This window comes from Chlorocebus sabaeus, chromosome 7, assembly GCF_047675955.1.
Source record: "Chlorocebus sabaeus isolate Y175 chromosome 7, mChlSab1.0.hap1, whole genome shotgun sequence".
Taxonomy (NCBI): Eukaryota; Metazoa; Chordata; class Mammalia; order Primates; family Cercopithecidae; genus Chlorocebus; species Chlorocebus sabaeus.
In genome coordinates, this window is record NC_132910.1 from 54,517,229 (window position 1) to 54,542,464 (window position 25,236).

At 35.6% G+C, this 25,236-nt stretch overlaps 1 protein-coding gene across 1 annotated transcript in view; it reads right to left on the minus strand.

Annotated features, from left to right (window-relative positions):
* SLC9B1 (solute carrier family 9 member B1) overlaps window positions 1–25,236 on the minus strand; it is a 114,042-nt gene that overhangs the window by 60,379 nt on the left and 28,427 nt on the right. The window contains exons 2-3 of the mRNA XM_007999416.3: window positions 20,411–20,480; window positions 18,625–18,766 (exon numbers count right to left, since the gene is read on the minus strand). Of these exons, the coding sequence (XP_007997607.3) occupies window positions 18,625–18,766; window positions 20,411–20,479 (211 nt within the window). The 5' untranslated portion in view covers window position 20,480. The remainder of the gene's footprint in view (window positions 1–18,624; window positions 18,767–20,410; window positions 20,481–25,236) is intronic.

Sequence of the window (25,236 nt, forward strand, 5' to 3'; positions counted from 1 at the left end):
CTCATGTTATGAGACCAGCATCATCCTGATACCAAAGCCTGGCAGAGACACAACAAAAAAGAGAATTTTAGACCAATATCCCCGATGAACATCGATGTGAAAATCCTCAGTAAAATACTGGCAAACCGAATCCAGGAGCACATCAAAAAGCTTATCCACCACGATCAAGTTGGCTTCATCCCTGGGCCACAAGGCTGGTTCAACAAACGCAAATCAATAAACGTAATCCATCACATAAACAGAACCAAAGACAAAAACCACATGATTATCCAATAGATGCAGAAAAGGCCTTCGACAAAATTCAATAGCCCTTCATGCTAAAAACTCTCAATAAACTAGGTATTGATGGAATGTATCTCAAAATAATAAGAGCTATTTATGACAAACCCACAGCCAATATCATACTGAATGGGCAAAAACTGGAAGCATTCCCTTTGAAAACTGGCACAAGACAGGGATGTCCTCTCTCACCACTCCTATTCAACAGAGTGTTGGAAGTTCTGGCTAGGGCAATCAGGCAGAAGAAAGAAATAAAGGGTATTCAGTTCGGAAAAGAGGAAGTCAAATTGTCCTTGTTTGCAAATGACATGATTGTATATTTAGAAAACCCCGTTGTCTTAGCCCAAAATCTCCTTAAGCTGATAAGCAACTTCAGCAAAGTCTCAGGATACAAAATCAATGTGCGAAAATCACAAGCATTCCTATACACCAATAACAGACAAGCAGAGGGCCAAACCATGAGTGAACTCCCATTCACAATTGCTACAAAGAGAATAAAATACCTAGGAATCCAACTTACAAGGGATGTGAAGGACCTCTTCAAGGAGAACTACAAACCACTGCTCAATGAAATAAAAGAGGACACAAACAAATGGAAGAATATTCTGCGCTCATGGAATAGCATGGAAGAATCAATATTGTAAAAATGGCCATACTGCCCAAGGTAATTTATAGATTCAAAGGCATCTGATCAAGTTACCAATGACTTTCTTCAAAGAATTGGAAAAAACTACTTTAAAGTTCATATGGAAACAAAAAAGAGCCCGCATTGCCAAGACAATCCTAAACAAAAAGAGGAAAGCTGGAGGCATCGTACTACCTGACTTCAAACTATACTACAAGGCTACAGTAACCAAAACAGCATGGTACTAATACCAAAGCAGAGATATAGACCAATGGAATAGAACAGAGTCCTCAATAACAACACACATCTACAACCATCTGATCTTTGACAAACCTGACAAAAACAAGAAATGGGGGAAGGATTCCCTATTTAATAAATGGTGCTGGGAAAATTGGCTAGCCTTATGTAGAAAGCTGAAACTGCATGCCTTCCTTACACTTCATACAAAACTTAATTCAAGATGGATTAAAGGTTTAAATGTTAAACTTAAAACCATAAAAACCCTAGAAGAAAACCTAGGCAATACCATTCAGGACACAGGCATGGGCAAGGACTTCATGACTAATACACCAAAAGCAATGGCAATGAAAGCCAGAATAGACAAAAGGGATCTACTTAAACTAAAGAGCTTCTGCACAGCAAAAGAAACGACTGTCAGAGACAACAGGCAACCTACAGAATGGGAGAAAATTTTTGCAATCTACCCATCTGACAAAGGACTAATAACCAGAATCTACAAAGAACTTAAACAAATTTACAAGAAAAAATCAAACAACTCCATCAAAAAGTGGGTGAATGATATGAACAGACACTTCTCAAAAGAAGACATTTATGCAGCCAACAGACACATGAAAAAAATGCTCATCATCACCAGTCATCAGAGAAATGCAAATCAAAACCACAATTAGATACCATCTCACACCAGTTAGAATGGCGATCACTAAAAAGTCAGGAAAGAACAGATGCTGGAGAGGATGTGGAGAAACAGGAACACTTTTACACTGTTGGTGGTTGTGTAAACTAGTTCATCCATTGTAGAAAGACAGTGTGGCGATTCCTCAAGGATCTAGAACTAGAAATACCGCTTGACCCAGTGATCCCATTACTGGGTATATACCCAAAGGATTATAAATCATGCTACTATAAAGACAGATGTACTGTATGTTTATTGTGGCACTATTCACAATAGCAAAGACTTGGAACCAACCCAAATGTCCATCAATGATAAACTGGATTAAGAAAATGTGGTACATATATACCATGGAATACTATGCAGCCATAAAAAGATGAGTTCATGTCCTTTGTAGGGGATGAAGCTGTAATCCATCATTCTGAGCAAACTATTGCAAGGAGAGAAGACCAAACACTGCATGTTCTCACTCATAGGTGGGAATTGAATAATGAGAACACTTGGACACAGGGCGGGGAGCATCACACACTGGGGCCTGTCGTGGGGTGTGGAGGAGAGGGGAGGGATAGCATTAGGAGATATACCTAATATAAATGACGAGTTAATGGGTGCAGCAAACCAACATGGCACATGTATACATATGTAACAAACCTGCACATTGTGCACATGTATCCTAGAACTTAAAGTATAATAATAAAAAAAAACAAATAAAAAAATAAATGAAAAGGAAAGCTATAGACTGGGAGAAAATACTGCTAAATATATATCTGATAAAGAACTTATATTAGGCCAGATGTGGTTGCTCATGCCTGTAATCCCAGCACTTTGGGAGGCCAAAGCACGAGGATCACTTCAGCCCAGGAGTTTGAGATCAGCTTGGACAACATGGCAAAATCCTGTCTCTGCAAAAAATTTAAAAATTAGCTGGGCATGGTGGCAGGTGCCTATAGAGCTAGCTACCTAGGAGGCTGAGGTTCAAAGATCATGTGAGCCCAGGAGGTCAAGGCTACATGAGCTGTGATGGAACCACCGCACTGCAACCTGGGTGACAGAGTGAGATCCTGTCTCAAAAAAACAAAAACAAAGACAAAAAAAAACCAACAACAAAAACAAAATAGCATAACTTACATTTAGAATACATAAAGAACTTCTATAAGAATTAAAAAAACCTAATTTTTAAAATGGGCAAAAGATTTCAATAGATACTTCACCAAAGAAGGTATATGAATAAATGCAAATAAGCCAGGTGAAATGCAAATTAAAACCAAACTGAGATAACTCTATATACACACTAGAATGGCTAAAATAAAAGGATTAATCATACCAAGTATTGATGAGGATGTGAGGAAACTAGAATCACCACACATTACTGCTAGGAACATAAAACAGTACAGTCACTTTGGAAAATAAATTGGCAGTATCATTAAAAATTTAGCTGGGCATAGTGCTGCGTGCCTGTAGGCCCAGCTACCCAGAGGCTGAGGTGGGAGAATTGCTTGAACCTACGAGTTAAAAAGTTCAGCCTGGATAACATAGTGAGACCTCATTTCTTAACAACAACAAAAAAATTAAACATACTTATACAATACAATCCCATCAATTCTGTTTCCAAAGGAAGTAAAAATATGTCTATTCAAATGTTGATAGCAGCATTGTGTATAATAACTCCAAACTGGAAACAGTGCAAATTTACATCAACTGGTGAATGGATAACCAAAGTGTGGGTCATGATCATAAAATGGATGGATTGCCCACACATACACTCAACAGTTTGTTTAGAACTCCAAAATATATTGCTAACTGAAAGTCAGGTACATAAGACTACATATTGTAAGTTAATCTATTTAACTTTTTTTTTTTTTTTTTTTTTTTTGAGACAGCGTCTCGCTCTGTTGCCCAGGCTGGAGTACAGTGGCACGATCTTGGCTCACTGCAACCTCCACCTCCTGGGCTCAGGCCATCCTCCCACTTAAGCCTTCGAGTAGCTCAAACTACAGGTATGCCATCATGCCCAGCTAATTTTTGCATTATTAGTAGAGATGGAGTTTCACCATGTTGCCTAGGTTAGTCTCGAACTCCTGGGCTCAAGTGGTCTGCTCGCCTTGGCCTCCTAAAGTGCTCGGATTACAGGCATGAGCCACCATGCCCGGCCAATCCATGTAACTTTTCATGGAAGGCAAAACTATAAAGAAAGCAGATCATTTGTTACTTGGGACTTGGGGAGGTAGGAGTGAGGATTTAATGCAAATAAGCATGAGGAAACTTTTTGAGATTATATAAGTATTCAAAAACTGAATTTTTGTAATTGTTGTACAGCTGTATAAATTTATCAAAACTCATCAAAATGTGCATTTAAAATAAATAAATTTTGTGGTCTGTACATTATACCTCCAAAAAGCTGATAAAATATAAATTGGAAGAAAAGTACTGGGAAACAATAAGTTGGAGATGAATGAGGGTGATCAAAATTAATGCATCCTTCTAGAGGAAACTAGAGATTTTAATTTTAAAATTAGGTTTTTTATTACTTGTTAATTCAAGTACATGTTTTAAATTTCAAGGGTAATCATGAATAGAATAGAACTAGAACATACAACTTTTAAACAAATAGAGGGGAAAAACTTTGATCAATCTAATAGAATGCATTGGGGAAAAGAATTAGAGAAACAATATAGTTGAGAGAAAGCACAAAATATGATGACAGAAGTAAATATAAATTAATCAATAACCACAATAAACTTACATGGTCTAAATTAGTTAAAGACAGACACTTGAAGACTGGATTAAAAACATGAAAATCCAGGTATAACCTGTAATAGTTAAAAACATGAAGACACCAAATTCTGAAGGTATGAGAAGAGTAAATGATAAATAAAACAAATATTAATCAATATATGGCTGATATAGCTATTTTCATATCAAAAACTAGAATTTAAGACAAAAAAAATTCTGAGGAATAAAAATCATTACATAAAGACATGTATGCATATTCAACCTTAAAATATATGAAGCACAAACTGACAGAATTACAAAGAAAAATGGCTAAATCCTCAACCTTGAAGAAACTAAACCTCTGAGTCAATGATAATCAAAAGGTAGTAAGACTATCTCAGATTTTAACAACTGTATTAAAAAAGCTTAATTTAAAGGAAATATATAGACTTCTGTACCCTCAAATTAGAGAATATATATACTTTGAAGCCTGCTAAAGTCTTAGGAGAACTGAATTTGTACTAGCCTACGAATCAAATCACAACAAATAAACAAACATAACATGCAGCTTATACTCTGTAACCAAAATGCAATTTATACTAGAAAAAAATGTAAATTTGTTTCATTTTCAAACTAAAGGCATACCTTTAAATAATTTTTGAGTCAAAGAAGACAAGAAAACAAAAATCAGAAAATATTTGGGAGTGAAATACTACATAACAAAACTTGTGAGATATAGCTGAGGCAGTACTGAAAGGGTAATTTATATCTTTAAATGTTTACATTGAAAAATAGACAGGCTGAAAATTAGTAAGTGTTCACCTTAGGAAGTTTAAAAAGAGAAAAACAGACTGGGCATGGTGGCTCAGGCCTGTAATCCCAGCACTTTGGGAGGCCAAGGTGGGCAGATTATCTGAGGTCCGGAGTTCAAGACCAGCTTGGACAACATGGTGAAAACCCTGTCTCCACTGAAAATACAAAAATTAGCTGGGTGTGGTGGCGGGTGCCTGTAATCCCAGCTACTCAGGAGGCTGAGGCAGAAGAATTGCTTGAGCCTGGGAGGCAGAGATTGCAGTGAGCCAAGATTGGGCCATTGCATTCCAGCCTGGGCAACAGAGCAAGACTCTGTCTAGAAAATAAAACAAAGAAACAATAGGCAAGATTCACAAAACCAAATGCTGATATTTGAAAAGAATAATAAAATAGGCACACTTCTGGTAAGATTGATTAATTAAAAAGAGAAGTCATAAATAAGCAATATTAGGAATAAAAAATGAGGTATAACATAAAATATGAGTGAAAAAATAATAAAGTGAATACTATAGATGTACACATGACAACAGTCTAAAAACGTAAGTGAAATGAACAACTTCCTTGGCTATTATAATTTATAAACACTTAGTCAAGAAGAAATGGGACACCTGAATATTCCTGTATCTATTTTTAAAAATTAAATCAGTAAATACTTTCTCATAGAAAATACCCACTAGTATGAGATACTTTAATATGAAAGTTCTACCAAACATTCAAAGAACATACAAATAAGCACTCTCGTATAAAAATAATTTCAGAGAATTGAAAAAGAGGCAACACCTTCAATTCATTTTGTGAAGCTAACATAAATGCAATATAAATATTTAAGATCATTATAATCCAAGAAAATTGGAGGCCAAACTAAGCTTAGATACAGACATCTAAATTAAAATAATAGCAAATCTAGTAATGTATTCTAAAAAAATTCTTGACCAGCTGGGTATCTCAGGAATAGAAGCAAACATTTAATAGTTTGCCCAAGCAGCTTTTATTTTATTTTACTATTTTTAAAGAGACAGGGTCTTGCCCTGTTGCCTGGGTTGGAATAGTGGCACGATCATATAGCTCACAGCATCTTTGAACTCCTGGGCTCCAGGGACCCTCTGCCTTAGCCTCCTGAGTAGCTGGGACTATAGGCACACACCACAGTGCCTAGCTAATTTAAAAAAGTTTTTATTTTGTAGAGACGAAGTCTCACTATGTTGCCCAGGCTGGCCTCAAACTCTTGGCTTCAAATGATTCTTCCACTTTGGTGTCCCAAAGTGTTGGGATTACAGGGATCAACCATGGCACCTGGCCTGAGCAGGTTTTAATAAGTCACCCCATGTTTGGAGAAGTTCTAACATTATTCATTTTACTTTCCTAATGTAGAAGCTGGGAACTCGGTTTTTAAACTTCCTTTGTCATGAACGCATAGACACATGATGAACACACTGCTACCGACATTAATTTCTGCCTTTATCTGTACAGTTGGTGCCTTCAGGAAAAGGAGGGGAATGAAGTTGGAAAATAGTACACAGGAACTATATCTATAATGATTATATATATATATATTATATATATATTATATATAGTGTGTGTGTATGTGTGTGTGTTTTTTTCACGCTAGAGTGCAGTGGCGCAATCTCACAATCTCAGCTCACCTCCGCTCGGAGCAACCTCCGCTCCCCGGGTTCAAGTGATTCTCCTGCTTCAGCCTCTTGAGTATATGGGACTACAGGCGCGTGCCACCATGACTAGCTAATTTTTGTATTTTTTAGTGGAGATGGGGTTTCACCATGTTGGCCAGGCTAGTTTGAACTCCCAAACTCAGCTGATCTGCCCGCCTCAGCCTCCCAAAGTGCTGGGATTACAGGAGTCAACTATTGCACCTGGCCAGGTAATGTTTAAATTAGAAGGTCGCACGCGTTAATGTGGTAACTTGGACATTGGTAAGACCACATAGACAAACCATATAAAAGGAAAAGAGGAAAAGGCCCAGGTCTAAGTCCTGAGTGGTATTTAGAAGTTAGGAAAAGAAGAATGGAATATGGAAGACAAGAAAGGAAGAAGCAGTGAGGGAAGAGGAAAACCAGTAAGTGGTGCCTCAGAATTAGAAAAAAAAGACAGTGTTTCAATAAGAGAGTGGTCATTGGTGTCAAAAGCTGCAAAGATCTTGAATAAGATGCAGACAGAAATGTTCACTGGATTTGGTTAATACACTTAGTCAGATTTTTAAAAAACTAGCAATTTCACCAGTTATATGGTCCTTTTCATACTCCAGAGATGAAGGATAATATTTACTAGCCAATATAATATTCTAGGTCTGGAATATAGATATCAGTATTGATTTACTTTGAACTTCTACTTTAAAATAAAGAAATTAAGTCTCTCCTGAAATTCAAAGATATTATAATTTCTTAACAGTCATCAATAGTTTTCATGACATCTCATTTGAAGCAATAACTAATTTATATTACATTAGATAATTTAATACATGGTTTCTGAATGACTATTTATATGCGAGGGTAGGTCCCAATCATAAAGAGCTAATCCTTGATTTGAAGGAACTTACAATTAATTTAATAAAAAAGACAGAAATGTTATACAAATTAAAATGGCATAAGTGCCAAAGTAAAACTGGAAAATCTGGAAAAAAAATCATAGGTTCTTGAAAGATGAAATGTCAATAGACAAAGAATAAGGACATGCTAAGTTAAGGGATAGGATAGACACGGATACAGCAACGTGAAGTCAAGAGCACATTGAGAGGTAAGTAAATTTGTTCGGATGAAGTGAGATATTTTGGCAGGTGAGAGTGGAAAGAAATTCATAATTGAAACATGAAGTGTCTTGAATGCTTTGCTAAATTTTAGGAGTAAACATAAGAAATGTTACGGGCTGGGTGCAATGGCTTATTGTCTGTAATTCCAGAACTTTGGGAGGCCAAGGCTAGAAGATGGCTTGAGTCTGGAAGTTGAAGACCAGCCTGCGAAACTTAGGGCGATGTTGTCTCTACAAAAAATTTTAAAAATTATACAGGTATGGTGACATGTGCCGGCAGTCCCAGCTACTCAGTAGGCTGAGGCAGGAGGATCACTTGAGCCCAGGAAGTCAAGGTTGCAGCGAGTTGTGGTGGTGCCACTGTACTGCAGCCCGGGCAACAGAGTGAGAGCCTGCCTCCAAAAAAAGGAAAAAAGAAAAAAAAAAGAGAGAGAGAAATATTATGGAAGTGGAATTCATAGGGCTTATAAACAAAATGAATGATAGCATGAGGAAAAAAAGCCAAGTCAAAGATGTTTATGAGCTCTCTAGGCTGTATAACCGAGACAATATTATAACTTAAAAAAAAAAAAAAAAAAACAGAAAAAAAGAAAGAAAACTAGGAGGAGCAGAGTTTTCTAGTGAGAAGGTGAAGATACTTTTGACTACACTGAGTGTGAGGAATCTTAACAAGAGCATTACAAACAGGATTCTGGTTAAAGAATTTATTATTATGCTTATAGTTGAGGGTAGATATTTTGTTTTAGCTCTCTGGCAAACAGAACCATATAGGTATTCAATAAATGTTTGCTGAGTAAATGACATTTTGATGTATCTGAATTAATGTTAGTTCAGGAGAGCACCTAAACAGCAATGTTGAGAACTTTTTTTGGGAATACTTTAATTATGAACTTTTAGAACACTAATACAATTTTTTTCTAACAACCAGAAAAATTTGTTGTCCCTAATAATTCTTTTCAATGTGCCATTCTCAGAGCCTCAGCTGGGTGCAGTATATGGCTAAGCAATTAATATGGGACTGCTAGAGTTTTTAAAAAACAGTCTATGAGAAGTTACAAATTTTTAAAAACAGATTCTTATCTTTAGGATAACACTACAAAACTTTTCTAAAATAAATGCTCTAAAACTTTTTATTTGCTCTCTAGTATTTATTGATATGGTTAGCTTTCTGGTTTCTTAATTTACAGTACACGGTTATACTCATTATTAAAAGCTTTTTAAATATGATGCTGTGAAAGGTGTTACAGAGAGCAATTGCATAAATAGTTCTACTTATGACAGGGTAAAAAACCACTGAGCAAACATACTTAATTGAATGCATGACTTCTTGGGGAATAAAAAAGCATTATAATGTGAAACTGTTGGTGAAAACCCTTCTCAAGTTCATTGACGTTAGAGACAAAAGTTTTCAATTCTTTTCATTTCCTATTTGCTCTTTGCCAATATTGGAATAGTAAGTAGTTAACCTGATTGGTGAGACCCTCATAGTTATTGAGCCATATCCTAGAACCAGTAGGTAGGATTCTTTTGCCTCAAAAGTGAGAAATCCATTCCTGTCTCCGTTTTGCATTGTTTTTCCTCTGTTATTCTCAGTGGTAAACACATGTGGATCAGGACCCCACTAAACGGCAGGGCTAGCAGTCCATTTCTCTTCTCCACCCTCTAGTGAACTCCGGTCTGCTCATGATAGTGAACTCTAGTGAACTCCGGTCTGCTCATGATAGTGTTTTTGAGGCAAGTCCGTCCTCCTAGTTAACTGGGTACTCAAAGTCTGCTCTGAAGGATCAACTTTCCAGACAGGAAGAGACATGATCTATGGAGAAGCCTTATCTTTACTCCAGTTTTCCAAGGAGGTCTTTCATTGGTGGAAGTACTGGCCCTCCACTAATGAAACTATGTTCATCCCCACTTGTCTACTTAGTGTCTGTTCTCTACTGACTGTAACCCAGAAGGAATGGGGATATTATTATATAGGCTTTATTGTTTAGAGTAGTTTATCAAATATGTCCCTTTGCAAATATTTTCTTCCAATCTGTTGCTTGTCTTTTCATTCTCTTGAAAGTGTATTCCACAGAGCATAGATTTTTTCCCTTCTCTTTTACAGAAGGGAACAGCATGGAAGAACATAGATTTGAATGTTAAGGAAATCAAGTTTATCTATTATTTCTTTCATGGAGTATACCTTTGATGTTATATCTAAGTATACCTTTGATGTTATATCTAAAACTCCTTACCATACCTAAGGTCGTCTAGATTTTCTGTTACCATCTACATTTACAGTTCTATGTTTTACATTCAAGTCTATGATACATTTTGAGGTAATTTTGTGGAAAGTTTTAAGGTCTATGTATAGATTCCTTTTTTTTTTTTTTTTGCATGCATGTGGATGTCCATATGTTTTGGCATCATGTTTAGTTGAAAAGATTATGTTTGCTCCATTGTATTGTTTTTATTCCTTTGTCAAAGATCAGTTGACAATATTTTTGTGGGTCTATTTCTGGACTCTATTCTGTTTGATTGGTCTCTTTGTCTAGTCTTTTACCAATACCACACTGTCCTGATCATCGTAGCTTTATAGTAAGTCTTGAAGTTGGGTAATGTCAGTTCTCTGATTTTGTTTCTCTCTTTCAATGTCAGGTTGGCTTTTCTGGGTCTTTTGCCTGCCCAAACAAATTTTAACATAAATTTGTTCATATCCACAAGATAACTTTCAGGAATTTTAGAAAAAAATTTTAGAAAAAAAACTTTCAGGAATTTTGATTGGGATTGCATTGAATCAAGTTAGGAAGAACTGACATCTGACAATACTAGTCTTTCATGAACATAAAATATTTCTCAAATTATTTAGTTCTTTTATTTATTTATTTATTTTATTTATTTATTTATTTATCTTTTATTTATTTCATCAGAATTTTATAGTTATTACTCAAATAGATCGTGTATATATTTTTGTTAGACATATCTAAGATGTTAATTTTGTGGTGCTAATGTAAATGGTGCTGTTTTTAATTTCAAATTCCATTTGTTCACTGTGGCACATAGGAAAACAATTGACTTTTGTGTATTAATCTTGTATTCTGCATACTTACTCACTTAGTAGTTGTTCCAGGAGTTCTTTTTTACATGATTCTTTTAGAATTTTTACCTATACAATCATCTGATCTGTAAACAAAGACAAATGTATTTCTTCTTTCCTAACCTGTATACCTTTTATTTACTTTCCTTGTCATAATTCATTAGTTGGACTTCCAGTACCATGTTGAAAAGAAGTGGCAAGAAGAGACATCTTTACCTTGTTACTGATCTTAGAAGAAAAGCTTCTAGTTTTTCACCAATAAGTACAATGTTAGCTGTAGGATTTTAGTAGATAGTTTTTATCCAGTTGAGGAAGTTTCCATTCTATTCGAGCTTGCTGATACACACACACACACACACACACACACACACACACACACACACATACATATGTGTGTATATATACACATATATATATTTTAAAATCATGACTGGGCATTGTCAGATACCTTTCTGCATCTACTTATATGATCATGTGATTTTTCTTCCTTAACCTGTTGATATGACGGATTACATTACTTGATATTTGAATGATGAACTAATCTTGTATGTTTGGGATAAATCCCACTCGGTGATGGTCATGGTGTATCCTTTTTATATGCTGTTTAATTCAATTTGTTAATATTTTGTTAAGAATTTTTGCATCTATGTGCATGAGAGATATTGGTCTGTAGATAATGGTTCTAAAATGTTTTTTGCCAGATTTTGATATTAGGAATGCTGACCTTATAGAATAAATTGGAAAGTATTCCTTCTGCCTATGTCTTCTAGAAATAGCTGAGAAAATTGTATAATTTCGTCCTTAAATGTTTCATAGAATTCATCAATGAATCCACCTGGGTCTGGTACTTTCTATTTTGGAAAGAAACATTGATTCAATTTCTTTAATAGTTATAGGCCTATTAATATGATCCATTTCTTCTTGTGAGTTTTGGCAGATTGTGTCTTTCAAGGAATTGGTCCTTTTTATCTAGGTTATTGAATTTGTGGGCATAAAGTTGTTCATAGTATTCCTTTATTATCCCTTTAACGCCCATGAGATCTGTAGCAATGTCTTCTCTTTTATTTCTAAGTAATGTGTGTCTTCTCACATTTTTTTCTTAGTTTGGCTAAAGCCTTATCAATTGCGTTGATCGTTTCAAAGAACCAGGTTTTTGTTTCATTGAATTTATTGATTTTCTGTTTTTAATTGTATTGATATCTACTCCAAATTATATTACTTATTTTCTTCTGCTTACTTTGAATTCAATTAGCTATTTTTTTCTAGCTTCCTGAGGTGGAAACTTAATTTATTCATTTTAGATCTTTTTTTTTTTCTGTTAAGAAATATTATCAAATACTATACATTTCCTTCTATGCATTGCTTTTGCTGCATCCCATAAATTTTGATAAGTAGTAGTTTCGTTTTGTTCAAAGTATTTGTATTTTTTATTATTTTATTTTATTTTATTTTATTGAGACAGAGTCTCACTCTATCACCCACACTGAAATATAGTGGTGTGATCTTGGCTCACTATAGCCTCTGCCTCCTGGGGTAAGCAATCTTCCCACCTCAGCCTCCCAAGTAGCTGAGACTATAGGCATGCATCACCACACTCAGCTAATTTTTGTATTTCTTTGTAGAGACAGGGCTTCATCATGTTGCCCAGGCTGGTCTCAAACTCCTGAGCTCAAGCAATCTGCCTACCTTGGCCTCTCAAAGTACTGGGATTACAGGTGTGAGCCAACATGTCTGGCTGTTCAAAATATTTTTATATTTCTCTTGAGAGTTCTTCTTCGATTCAGTGTTATTTTGAAGTGTGTTGTTTAATCTTTAAGTATTTTGGGATGTTAAAGCTGTTTTTCTGTTACTGATTTTTTAGTTAAAATCCACTGTGGTCTGAGAGCATAGATTGCATCCTTTTAAATTTATTAAGGTGTGTTTTATGGCTCAGGAGATAGTCTATCTTCGTGAATGTTCCATATTAGCTGGAGCAGAATTTATATTTTGCTCTTTTGGGATGAAGTAGTCTATAAATGTCAATTATATCCAGTTGGCTGATGATGCTGTTGAGTTCAACTATGTCTTTACTGAATTTTTGCCTGCTGTCTCTGTCCATTTTGGATAGATGGTTCCAACTAGAAAATGAAGTTCCAACTAGAAAAATGAAATGTATCTCTTTCTCCTTATAGTTTTATCAGTTTTTGACTCATGTGTTCTTTTTTTAAGAAAAAGGATCTATGTTTCCCAGGCTGGCCTCCTGGACTTAAGCAATCGTCCTATTCAGCCTCCAGAGTAGCTGGGACTACAGATGCATACCAGTGAGCCTGGCTTGACTTATGTATTTTAATGTTCTTTTGTTATGCACAAATACATTAAGGATTGCCATGTCTTTTTGAATAAGTAACCCTTTTATTATTATGTAATGCTCCACTTTATTCCTGATAACACTCATTGTTAGAAGTCTGCTGTCTGAAATTAATATAGCTAATTTATCTTTCTTTTTATTAGTGTTAGAATGGATTCTCCATCTCTTTCCGTAATCAATATGTATCTTGTAAAAAACACATATTTGGGTCTTATTTTTGACCCACTCTAGCAATCTCTGTATTTTACCTAGTGTATTTAGACCATTGACATTTAAAGTGATTATTGATATATTTGGGTTAATATCAATCATGCTTGTTCCTGTTTGCTATTCATTGCCCTTAATCTTTGTTGCTACTTTTGTCTTCCATTGTTTTCCTGCCCTCTGTGGTTTGAATTGAGCATTTCATATGATTCAATTTTCTGTTAGCATATCAATTATACTTCTTTATAAATTTTTGTAATGGTTGCCTGAGAGTTTACAACATACATTTACAAGTAATACAAATCTACTTTCTTTTCTTTTCTTTTTTTCCTTCTTTTGCCTAGGCTGGAGTGCTGGAGTGCAGTGGTGCAATCTCGGCAACCTCCATCTCCTGAGTTCAAATGATTCTCCTGCCTCCGTTTCTTGAGTAGCTTGGATTACGGGTGTCTGCCACCATACCGGCTAATTTTTTGTATTTTTAATAGAGACAGGTTTCATCATGTTGGCCAGGCTGGTCTCGAACTCCTGACCTCAAGTGATCCATCCACTTCAACCTCCCAAAGTGCTGGGATTACAGGTGTGAGCCACTGTGCCCAGTCAAAGTCCACTTTCAAATAATACTATATGGCTTTATATGTAGAGCAAACACTTTATAATAATATTTCTAATTCCTCCCTCCCATTTCTTGTATTATTACTCTCATTCATTTCCTTTACACATAAGCTATAGTCATAAATACATTATTGCTATTATTAATTTGAACAAATTGTTATCTATTAGATAAATTAAGAATTTAAAAAAGATTTTACCCTTGTGTATTTCCTTTCAAATATTCTTCCTTTTTAAAATAGATGTGAGTTTCTGACCTATATCATTTTCCTTCTCTCTGAAGACCATCTTTTAACATCTCTTGCAAGCCAAGTCAACTGGCACAAAAGTTCTTCAATTTTTGTTTATCTGTGAAAGTCTTTATTTCTCCTTCACTTTTCAAGGATGGTTTCACAGGATACAGAATTCTAAGGCTGGTGTTTTTTGCTTTTGTTTTTTCTCTTTCTCAACATTTTAAATATTTCATGCCACTTTATTCTTGCTTCCATGGTTTCCGATGAGAAGTTGGATGTAATTCTTACCTTTGCTCCTTTATGGGTCATTTTTCCTCTGTCTTCTTTCAATATTTTTTTCTTTATCTTTGATTTTTCTGAAGTTTGAATATGATATGCCTAGGTGTAGTTTGTTTGAACATTTACCCTGTTTGGTCTTCTCTGGGCTTCCAGAATCTGTGACTTGGTGCTTGACATTCATTTGCGGAAATTCCTAGTCATGATGGCTTCAAATATGTCTTCTGTTCCTTTCTGTCTTCCTTTTCCTTTTAGTATTCCCATTTCATGTATGTTACACCTTTTGTAGTGACCCCACAATTCTTGGATATTCTGTTCCATTGTTGTTCAGTATTTTTTTCTTTTTGCTTTTTCAGTTTTAGAAGTTTCTACTGGCATATTCTCAAGCCTGGAGATACTTTCTCAGTTTTGTCCAGCCTACTAATAAGTCCATCAAAGGCATTCTTTTTTTGTTACAGTGTTTTTGATATCTGGCATTTCTTTCTTACAATTTTTATCCTATGTATAATACTCATCTGTTCTTACATGTTTTCTATTTTTTCTATTAGAGATCTTAGCATATTTAACATAATTGTTTTAAATTCACGGTCTGATAATTCCAACATACCTTCCATATATGAGTCTGGTTCTGATGTTTGCTCCATTTCTTTAAACTGTGTTTTTTTACCTTTTAATACACCTTGTAAATTTTAGTTGAAAGATGAACATGACGTACTGAATAAAAGGACCTGTGGTAAGTAAGACTTTAGTAATGTGGTGATAAGGTGTGTGTGTTTGCGGCGGGGGGAGGGGACATTCTATAGTTCTATCACTAGATCTCAGTCTTTTAGTAGGCCTGTGCCCCTGAGCTGTGAATGTCAAAAATGTTTTTCAGTTTTTTTCCACTCCCTTAGTTGGTGGTGCAGGATGGTTAGAGGGGGCTAGAGTTTGATATTTCCCTTCAACTGTGTGGAAGGCTAGAGGAGGCTGACTAGAGTTGGGAACAGAACTTATCCATTAAAATCTTACTATCAGTTTTTATGAAGTTAGCAGTCTTGCAAGTTTAGTTCAAAAATAACATCCCAGAGACTTCCACTCTCCAGTTCTACATGTAAGGATATTAGAAGTCATCACTCTGTCCTAAAAACAAATAAAAAGCTGAAGAAACTGAAAAATCAACAACTCTTCTTAGATCCATCAGATCTAAGTTGGTTAGGCTCTGATAAAAACATGTATAGGTCAGGCTCTGATAAAATTTTTTTTTTTTTGAGATGGAGTCTCACTCTGTCGCCCAGGCTGGAGTGCAGTGGTCACTGCAAGCTCCTCCTCCTGGGTTCACGCTGTTCTCCTGTCTCAGCCTCCCTAGTAGCTGGGACTACAGGCATCCGCCACCATGCCCAGCTAATTTTTGTATGTTTAGTAGAGACAGGGTTTCACCGTGTTAGCCAGGATGGTCTCGATCTCCTGACCTCGTGATCTGCCCACCTCGGCCTCCCAAAGTGCTGGGATTATAGGAGTGAGCCACTGCACCCAGCCTTTTTTTGGGGGGGCATGCGGGGGGCAGACTTTGTAAGAAGAACAGAATGCTTCTTGTGGTATATTTCACAATGGTTACCCTCTCTCTTCCTTGATACTTTCCCTCTCCCCCTGCTGGTTGGTTGCAGAAGGTAAAACTTAAAAAAGTGTGGGCCTCTCCCATCCCATACTGGGGCCCTCCTGGAGTTTTTAACTCTTGACTTTTCCACACAGAGCGTCAGCCAAGTTTTTAATCACAATTCAGGTTTTTGTACCCTGATCCTGGTTCCCAAAGAGGTTTTCATTCCTGTAAGTTATGATTCTCTGAATCTGTCAGTCTAATCACTCTTATTTTTTGGGCAGCAGTTTGCCCTGTGACTCACTTCTCTGATGGATTTAAGAAGAGTTGTTCATTTTTCAGTTTCTTCAGCTTTTTATTTGTTTTTAGGACACAGTGATGACTTCTAATCTCCTTACATGTAGAACTGGAAACTGGAAGTTTCTGGGATATTATTTTTGAACCCTAAACTTCCAAGACTGCTAATTTCATAAAACTGATAATAAAATTTTAATGGGGAAGTTCTGTCCCCAAGATTACTTAAATATCATAGTTGGACAAATAAGAAAACTTTAATTTATTTAAAGAAAAAAAAGCTTCATAAAATATATTAGCATTTTTGTTAACAGTAGGTTGAAAAGAAACAAAAAGGAATAATAACTTAAGCTCTAAATCTTCTGTCCTAGACTATCCATTTATTTGGGATGAAGCAAGCCATTCTCCAAATAAGGTATGTAAACAGTATGATTCAATGTGATTAGACTGATTTCTCTGTGCATTTGAGAGTTTAGATTTCTTATTTAAATTTAACTTGTATGCATTGTGGTATTGGTGAATTAACTATTATTTACAGAAAAACATGTTGTTCTATTTCCTTTTATTATCCAAACTCTATGCAGTTTTAAGAAATTATTTTGTTGTTTCATTCTACTTACACATGGTTGTACATTACTTATTCCATGATGCGGCAGAGTGGGATTCCTAGCAGTGACATGTTCTAAGCATACCCGGAGGTTGAGATTCTATACTTTGTGCATAAAAGATACAGTGTGAATGTAGGGAGTGGGTTGAGAGAGAGAGAGAGACAGAGAGACTGATTTCAAAAAAGAGAGTGCAAGAATATGCACCCCCAAATAGAAACTAAGAAAATCTCCTTTTCCTATAAATGTCTCCAAAACCGCAAAATCAAAAATGAAAGAAAACAAAGGGGGAAATGAGTTATATTTAAACCTAAAGTTTCAGTTCTGATGTTCTAGAACTCCTCTATTAGCTCCTGAGCAAACTGTAATCCACAATCAGTGAATAATGTTTGGTAACTAATACATTTCCCTCTCTTCCACAGGCCCTGGCCCTACTCCTAGTAACTGCTGTGTAGAAATTGTCTACTAAATAGACCAGGTCATGGGAACATGTGTATTTACAAAGGAGTTCAATCACTTACACTGGCGATGAGGACTATTCAAGTTCACAGAAACTTTGATTCAAGGCCATCAATATATTGATATAAATTAAAAAGCAACCTTTACTAATGAAAAAAATCAATGAATAAAATTTGCTTCAAAAGTTTAAAGTTAGCAATCAGCAAACAAGAAAATAAAAGTTTAAAACTTCAATTACTTGTGCTTCATCATTTTTAATCAATTTTTTGTTCTCTATAGAGAACAAAATTCTGTATACTTCTTGAAGCCAAAATATCTTTCTCTCATAGGTTTAATCAAACAGAATATTTAGAAAAAAAACCCACAAGAATATCTCTTTGTAAGTATTTGCTGACAACAACAATATACTTTAAAATTGTAGTGGGAAAGCAAGTATCATACAACTTTTTACGAGGTTGCAGTTGTTTTAAAACTTAGGGCCCAATTTTAATAAAAAACATAATATTTCCAAAATTATAATGTTCCTTCTAGCTAACTTAAAAGTAAATGTCAAAGTAGGTTTTAAATAAAACCCTTTAATCAATGATGTTTCTAATCCCAAAAATTTAACATAAAAAAGTATGACAAATATTAAAACATACACTTCCTAGGCAATATTCCGTGTTTGTTTTTGTCTTTGAAAGATTCAAGAAAATATTTCCTCTTTGTTCACATATTGCTTGTAATAGAGCTGATCATCTCATCTAGAGTACATCTATTAAGTAGTGTCTTTGTTATCTCGTGTTTTAATATTTATCAAACATATTTATCATTTTCTTTTCATTTACATTTTCTTGTTTCACATACCATTTGTAATAATTACATTCAATGCTCCTCTTAGAGGACAAGAAATGTATGTCTTCTTTTTTGTCTGTGGTTTTATTTCTTCTGTATCTGATAGGACAATTTTAGTTTCTTCATGTGCAGTACTGTTAGGATCAATGAGACTCTGTAGTAAAACAAGAAAATCTTTAAGGAGCTATACTTTTTGTATAATTTTATGAATGTACTAAACTACCAAAGTTTGGAATTAAATTTATATTATCACTGTCAATGCGAGGAATCACAGATAGAAAAGAAGATTCATGCTCCATATCAGTAGCTGTTTGGGGATGTAACAGCAGTGTATTTTGCAGGGTACCTTGATTTAACCTTTTATAGACTTGTGTCCCCATCATTTTCAATCATTTGTGTATACTGAATAAAGGTGCCTACAGTTTTTCCATCCTCTATACACATCCCAAAGATTATTCACCAAAACTTTTGTGAAATGAAAATACAACTCAATTAGAAAGGAGGTGAAATATAATTTTGCTTGGCTTCATCTCATTTGATAAATTTATATAACTGAAAGAAAAATGAGAAAAACATAGGTCAAGCTTTCAGAAATTCAGGCATGCTTCCACTAATATTTATAGATAACATATTAAATAGTGCAAGGGTATACCTTAATCTCCCAGGTCTTTTAATGGTAACCTAATTATGAAACTGCTGATTTGGAAAAAACAGGAATCTTTGGTTTGTGAGAATATTGAGAAACTTCTTCCAACGTAAAAAACAAACCATAAACAATAAAACACTAGAGTAGAGTTAACTCTGCAATAGAAATCTCCCAAATTTGCCTTATGATTGTCATGGGTGGGTGGGTGTGGGTATGTGTGTGCCAGCAATTTGAGTGACTTGATAATACTTTGAGTGAGTGAAAGAGGGAACATCACATCATCACAGGAAACAATAAAAAGGCTAGAGGGCATGGACACATTGAGGAAGGGAATTTTACATGTAATCACTAAGGAGACAGAGATGTCAAAGCAGCTGATGGCTAAAAATGAATTATGTAGCTCTTTAAGATTAAAGTTATTCAAATCTGATCATAATTAACCTATTGGAGTTCTGGTATAGAGGCTGTTTCTGAAAATTCTGTTACCACATAAAGACACAATGGTGAATTTTTATTAAGGTGAGTGAAAGGTCATATATAGTAAAACCATATTATTTTAAGTTTCATTGCTTTAGAATTAGTAATAAACTGATATAGACTAAGATGACTTCCTCATACTTAGAATAAATGGTGAATATTTAAAATATTTTTAAAAACGACTTTTTGACCATTAAGAACTATCGAAATCTGTATTTTTAAAAAATATGAAATTTACAATTCTAATTATAAGCAATTATTACTAAGTAAAACCAGATCAACAGAAGGTCTAATGACTTACTCTATATAAATATAAAAATGAAAAACTTGAGTCTCTTCAGAATACACAGCACAACATTTTAATTAATCTAGACTTGTCTTTGCCTCCATTTAAGTTACTGAGTTTTCCCTGAATGTGGCAAGAAATAATAAGCGACATTTTTCCTTATTCCTAAAATCTGTGCTCTTTAGCTCTAAAATGCACCCCTTTCCATTTGTTTCATTATTTCTGCTCATTTTCTAGGACCCATTATAACTAGCTATTTTAAAATTTACTACTTTTCATTTTTAACCAGATATATAAAAGAAATCTATCTAATAAGTAAACTTTAAAAATAAATTTTAAGATCAGATTGATTTTATGTCATATATTACAATATACTTTTAAGTTTTTACCTGAGGAGTTGTAGATGTTTGGAAGTTTTCATCCTCCAAATGTTCATCTTTTGATTCTGTGGTGTGCATGCTAAGATTTAAAATAAAAATACTTTAAAAGAAGAAACAAAACTATAAATCCATACGAAAACAAACATGGTTAAGTGGGATTAATTTTTTAAAGGATTTTTGTTCTAAAGTTGTATCATAGTGAAGTCAGATATCTTTATAGTCAACACAGATCCAAATATTCATCTTTTAACATTATTAACCAAAGCCATATGCATAAGTTTTAAAAACCATTATCATAGAGAAATGTAACATTTCTCAACAGTTCATAATGCTGGCCCATATCATAGAATCATGTATCAGAAAACACATAAATTTATTTTATGCACTGGTGTGTTTGAGTTAATATCCACTGTTGATTTAATCTATCTTCAGTCGTGATCCTACATAAAAGACTCCAGAAAAATTTTAAATGAAATATGACCAACTACATTAATACCTACATCTATAAGTTACTGATACATACTACTTTTTACATGGTCCATTTGAAGGATCTGTAGATCCAACATTTAAACTTATCTATAAAGTTTTATTTTGAAGAAGAATAAACTAGATTAATAAAAGAATAATTACTTCTGATAACTTATTTTAAAGTATCTGTTGTTTCCTTTTTTTTTTTTTTTTGCTTAGCTTATTTAGGATACATTTTTGGATAGCTTTCTATTCCTTTTTTTTTTTTTTTATACTTTAAGTTCCAGGGTACATGTGGATAACGTGCAGGTTTGTTACATATGTATACTTGTGCCATGTTGGCGTGCTGCACCCATCAACTCGTCAGCACCCATCAACTCGTCATTTACATCAGGTATAACTCCCAATGCAATCTCTCCCCCCTCCCTGCTCCCCATGATAGGCCCTGGTGTATGATGTTCCCCTTCCTGAGTCCAAGTGATCTCATTGTTCAGTTCCCACCTATGAGTGAGAACATGCGGTGTTTGGTTTTCTGATCTTGCAATAGTTTGCTGAGAATGATGGTTTCCAGCTGCATCCATGTCCCTACAAAGGACACAAACTCATCCTTTTTTATGGCTGCATAGTATTCCATGGTGTATATGTGCCACATTTTCTTAATCCAGTCTGTCACTGATGGACATTTGGGTGGATTCCAAGTCTTTGCTATTGTGAATAGTGCCACAATAAACACATGTGTGCATGTGTCTTTATAGCAGCATGATTTATAATCCTTTGGGTATATACCCAGTAATGGGATGGCTGGGTCATATGGTACTTCTAGTTCTAGATCCTTGAGGAACCGCCATACTGTTTTCAACAATGGTTGAACTAGTTTACAATCCCACCAACAGTGTAAAAGTGTTCCTATTTCTCCACATCCTCTCCAGCACCTGTTGTTTCCTGACTTTTTAATGATTGCCATTCTAACTGGTGTGAGATGGTATCTCATTGTGGTTTTGATTTGCATTTCTCTGATGGCCAGTGATGATGAGCATTTTTTCATGTGTCTGTTGACTGTATGAATGTCTTCTTTTGAGAAGTGTCTGTTCATATCCTTTGCCCACTTTTTGATGGGGTTGTTTGTTTTTTTCTTGTAAATTTGTTTGAGTTCTTTCTAGGTTCTGGATATTAGCCCTTTGTCAGATGAGTAGATTGCAAACATTTTCTCCCAATCTGTAGGTTGCCTGTTCACTCTGATGGTAGTTTCTTTTGCTGTGCAGAAGCCCTTTAGTTTAATTAGATCCCATTTGTCAATTCTGGCTTGTGCTGCCATTGCTTTTGATGTTTGAGACATGAAGTCCTTGCCTATGCCTATGTCCTGAATGGTATTACCTAGGTTTTCTTCTAGGGTTTTTATGGTATTAGGTCTAACATTTAAGTCTCTAATCCATCTTGAATTAATTTTTGTATAAGGAGTAAGGAAAGGATCCAGTTTCAGCTTTCTACTTATGGCTAGCCAATTTTCCCAGCACCATTTATTAAATAGGGAATCCTTTCACCATTTCTTGTTTTTCTCAGGTTTATCGAAGATCAGATGGCTATAGATGTGTGGTATTATTTCTGAGGACTCTGTTCTGTTCCATTGGTCTATATCTCTGTTTTGGTACCAGTACCATGCTGTTTTGCTTACTGCAGCCTTGTAGTATAGTTTGAAGTCAGATAGCGTGATGTCTCCAGCTTTGTTCTTTTGGCTTAGGATTGTCTTGGAAATGTGGGCTCTTTTTTGGTTCCATATGAACTTTAAAGCAGTATTTTTCCAATTCTGTGAAGAAACTCATCGGTAGCTTGATGGGGATGGCATTGAATCTATAAATAACCTTGGGCAGTATGGCCATTTTCACGATATTGATTCTTCCTATCCATGAGCATGGTATGTTCTTCCATTTGTTTGTGTCCTCTTTTATTTCACTGAGCAGTGGTTTGGAGTTCTCCTTGAAGAGGTCCTTTACATCCCTAGTAAGTTGGATTCCTAGGTATTTCATTCTCTTTGAAGCAATTGTGAATGGAAGTTTATTCATGATTTGGCTCTCTGTTTGTCTGTTACTGGTGTATAAGAATGCTTGTGATTTTTGCACATTAATTTTGTATCCTGGGACTTTGCTGAAGTTGCTTATCAGCTTAAGGAGATTTTGGGCTGAGACAATGGGGTTTTCTAAATATACAATCATGTCATCTGCAAAGAGGGACAATTGGACTTCTTCTTTTCCTAGCTGAATCCCCTTGATTTCTTTCTCTTGCCTGATTGCCCTAGCCAGAACTTCCAACACTATGTTGAATAGGAGTGGTGAGAGAGGGCATCCCTGTCTTGTGCCAGTTTTCAAAGGGAATTTTTCCAGTTTTTGCCCATTCAGTATGATATTGGCTGTGGGTTTGTCATAAATAGCTCTTATGATTTTGAGATATGGTCCATCAATACCGAATTTATTTAGCGTTTTTAGCATGAAGGGCTGTTGAATTTTGTCAAAGGCCTTTTCTGCATCTATTGAGATAATCATGTGGTTTTTGTCTTTGGTTCTGTTTATATGCTGGATTACATTTATTGATTTGTGTATGTTGAACCAGCCTTGCATCCCAAGGATGAAGCCCGCTTGATCCGGATCCAGCAGCACATCAAAAAGTATCTGTTGTTTCTACTTCCTCTGTAATCTTTGCTAGCTTTGAATGTAGGAAGGGTAACTTTTCTTAAAAATATCTTCTCTCAATTTTTGAGTTGTTTTAAGAACGAAACTAAAGATTTCAAGTTTTAATTTTTAGATAGTCTATATTACCATATCCTGTAGCATTTCAAGTATATACTTTTCTGAAAGGAAAACAATTTGAATAATGAAAAATTTTAGTAAAAAGGAAATGAAAAGGAACATTAACATTTGAGTAGCTACCACGTTAGCTGCTTTACATCTATTGTCTTACTGTAATGAAGTAAAATATTACTGTGTAAAATCCTATAAAGAATCAAAACTGAAGTTACAACTTTATTAAAGCAAAAATTTAACCTTTAAAATTTTTTATTAGAAACTTAGATCTAAATTCCTTTAAAGTGTAGTTCCATTTTGATTCAAGTGACTGTCAAAATTATTATTTTGTCATTAGAATGAAGTATTAGTCTATTTCCATGCAGCTATGAAGAGATACCTGAGTCTGGGTAATTTATAAAGGAAAGAGGTTTAATTTAACATGGCTGGGGAGGCCTCAGGAAACTTAAAATCATGGTGGAGGGGACCTCTTCACAGTGTGGTAGGAGAGAGAATGAGTGCAAGCAGGGGAAATGCCAGACACTTATAAAACCATTAGATCTTGTGAGATTAACTCACAAGATCCAATTACCTATACCTTGTCCCACCCATGACATGTAGGTATTATTACAACTCAAGGTTGAGATTTGGGTGGGGACAAAGAGCCAAATAATATCATTCTGCCCCTGGCCCCTCCCAAATCTCATGTACTCACATTTCAAAACACAATTATGTCCTTCCAACAGTCCCCCAAAATCTTAACTAATTCCAGCATTAACTCAAAAGCCCAAGTCCAAAGTCTTGTCTGAGACAAGTAAAGTCGCTTCTTCCTATGAGTCTATAAAATCAAAAGCAAGTTAGTTACTTCTTAGGTACAATGGGTGTACTGGGAGAAATTGGCCAAAACAAAGGGGCTACAGATCCCATTCAAGTCCAAAATCCAATAGGGCAATCATTAGACCTTAAAGTTCCAAAATGATCTCCTTTTACTCCATGTGGCACATCCAGGTCACGCTGATGCAAGAGGTGGGCTTCCATGGCCTTGGGCAGCTCTGCCCATGTGGCTGTGCAGAATTACAGTCCCACTCTCTGGTGCTTTCACAGGCTGGTATTGAGGGTCTGCTGCTTTTCCAGGCACACGGTGCAAGCTGCTGGTGGATCGACCATTCTGGGGTGTGGAGTATGGTGGCTGTCTTCTCACAGCTCCACCAGGTAGTGCCCCAGTGGGGTCTCTGTGTGGGGGCTCCAACTCCACATTTTCCCCTTGCACTACCCTAGCAGAGGTTCTCCATGAGGGCCCCACCCATGGGGCAAACTTCTGCCTGGATATCCAGGCATTTCTATATATCCTCTGAAATCTAGGTGGAGGTTCCAAAAGCTCAGTTCCTGACTTCTGTGCACCTGTCAGCCTAACACCACGTGTAAGCTGCCAAGGCTTGGGGTTGGCACCCTCTAAAGCAATGCCAGAGCTGTACCTGGCCTCCTTTAGACATGGCTAGAGCTGAAGCAGCTGAGACACAAGGCACCATGTCCCAAGACTGCGTAGAGCAGGGCGGCCCTGGGCCTGGCCCACAAAGCCATTTTTCCCCCCTA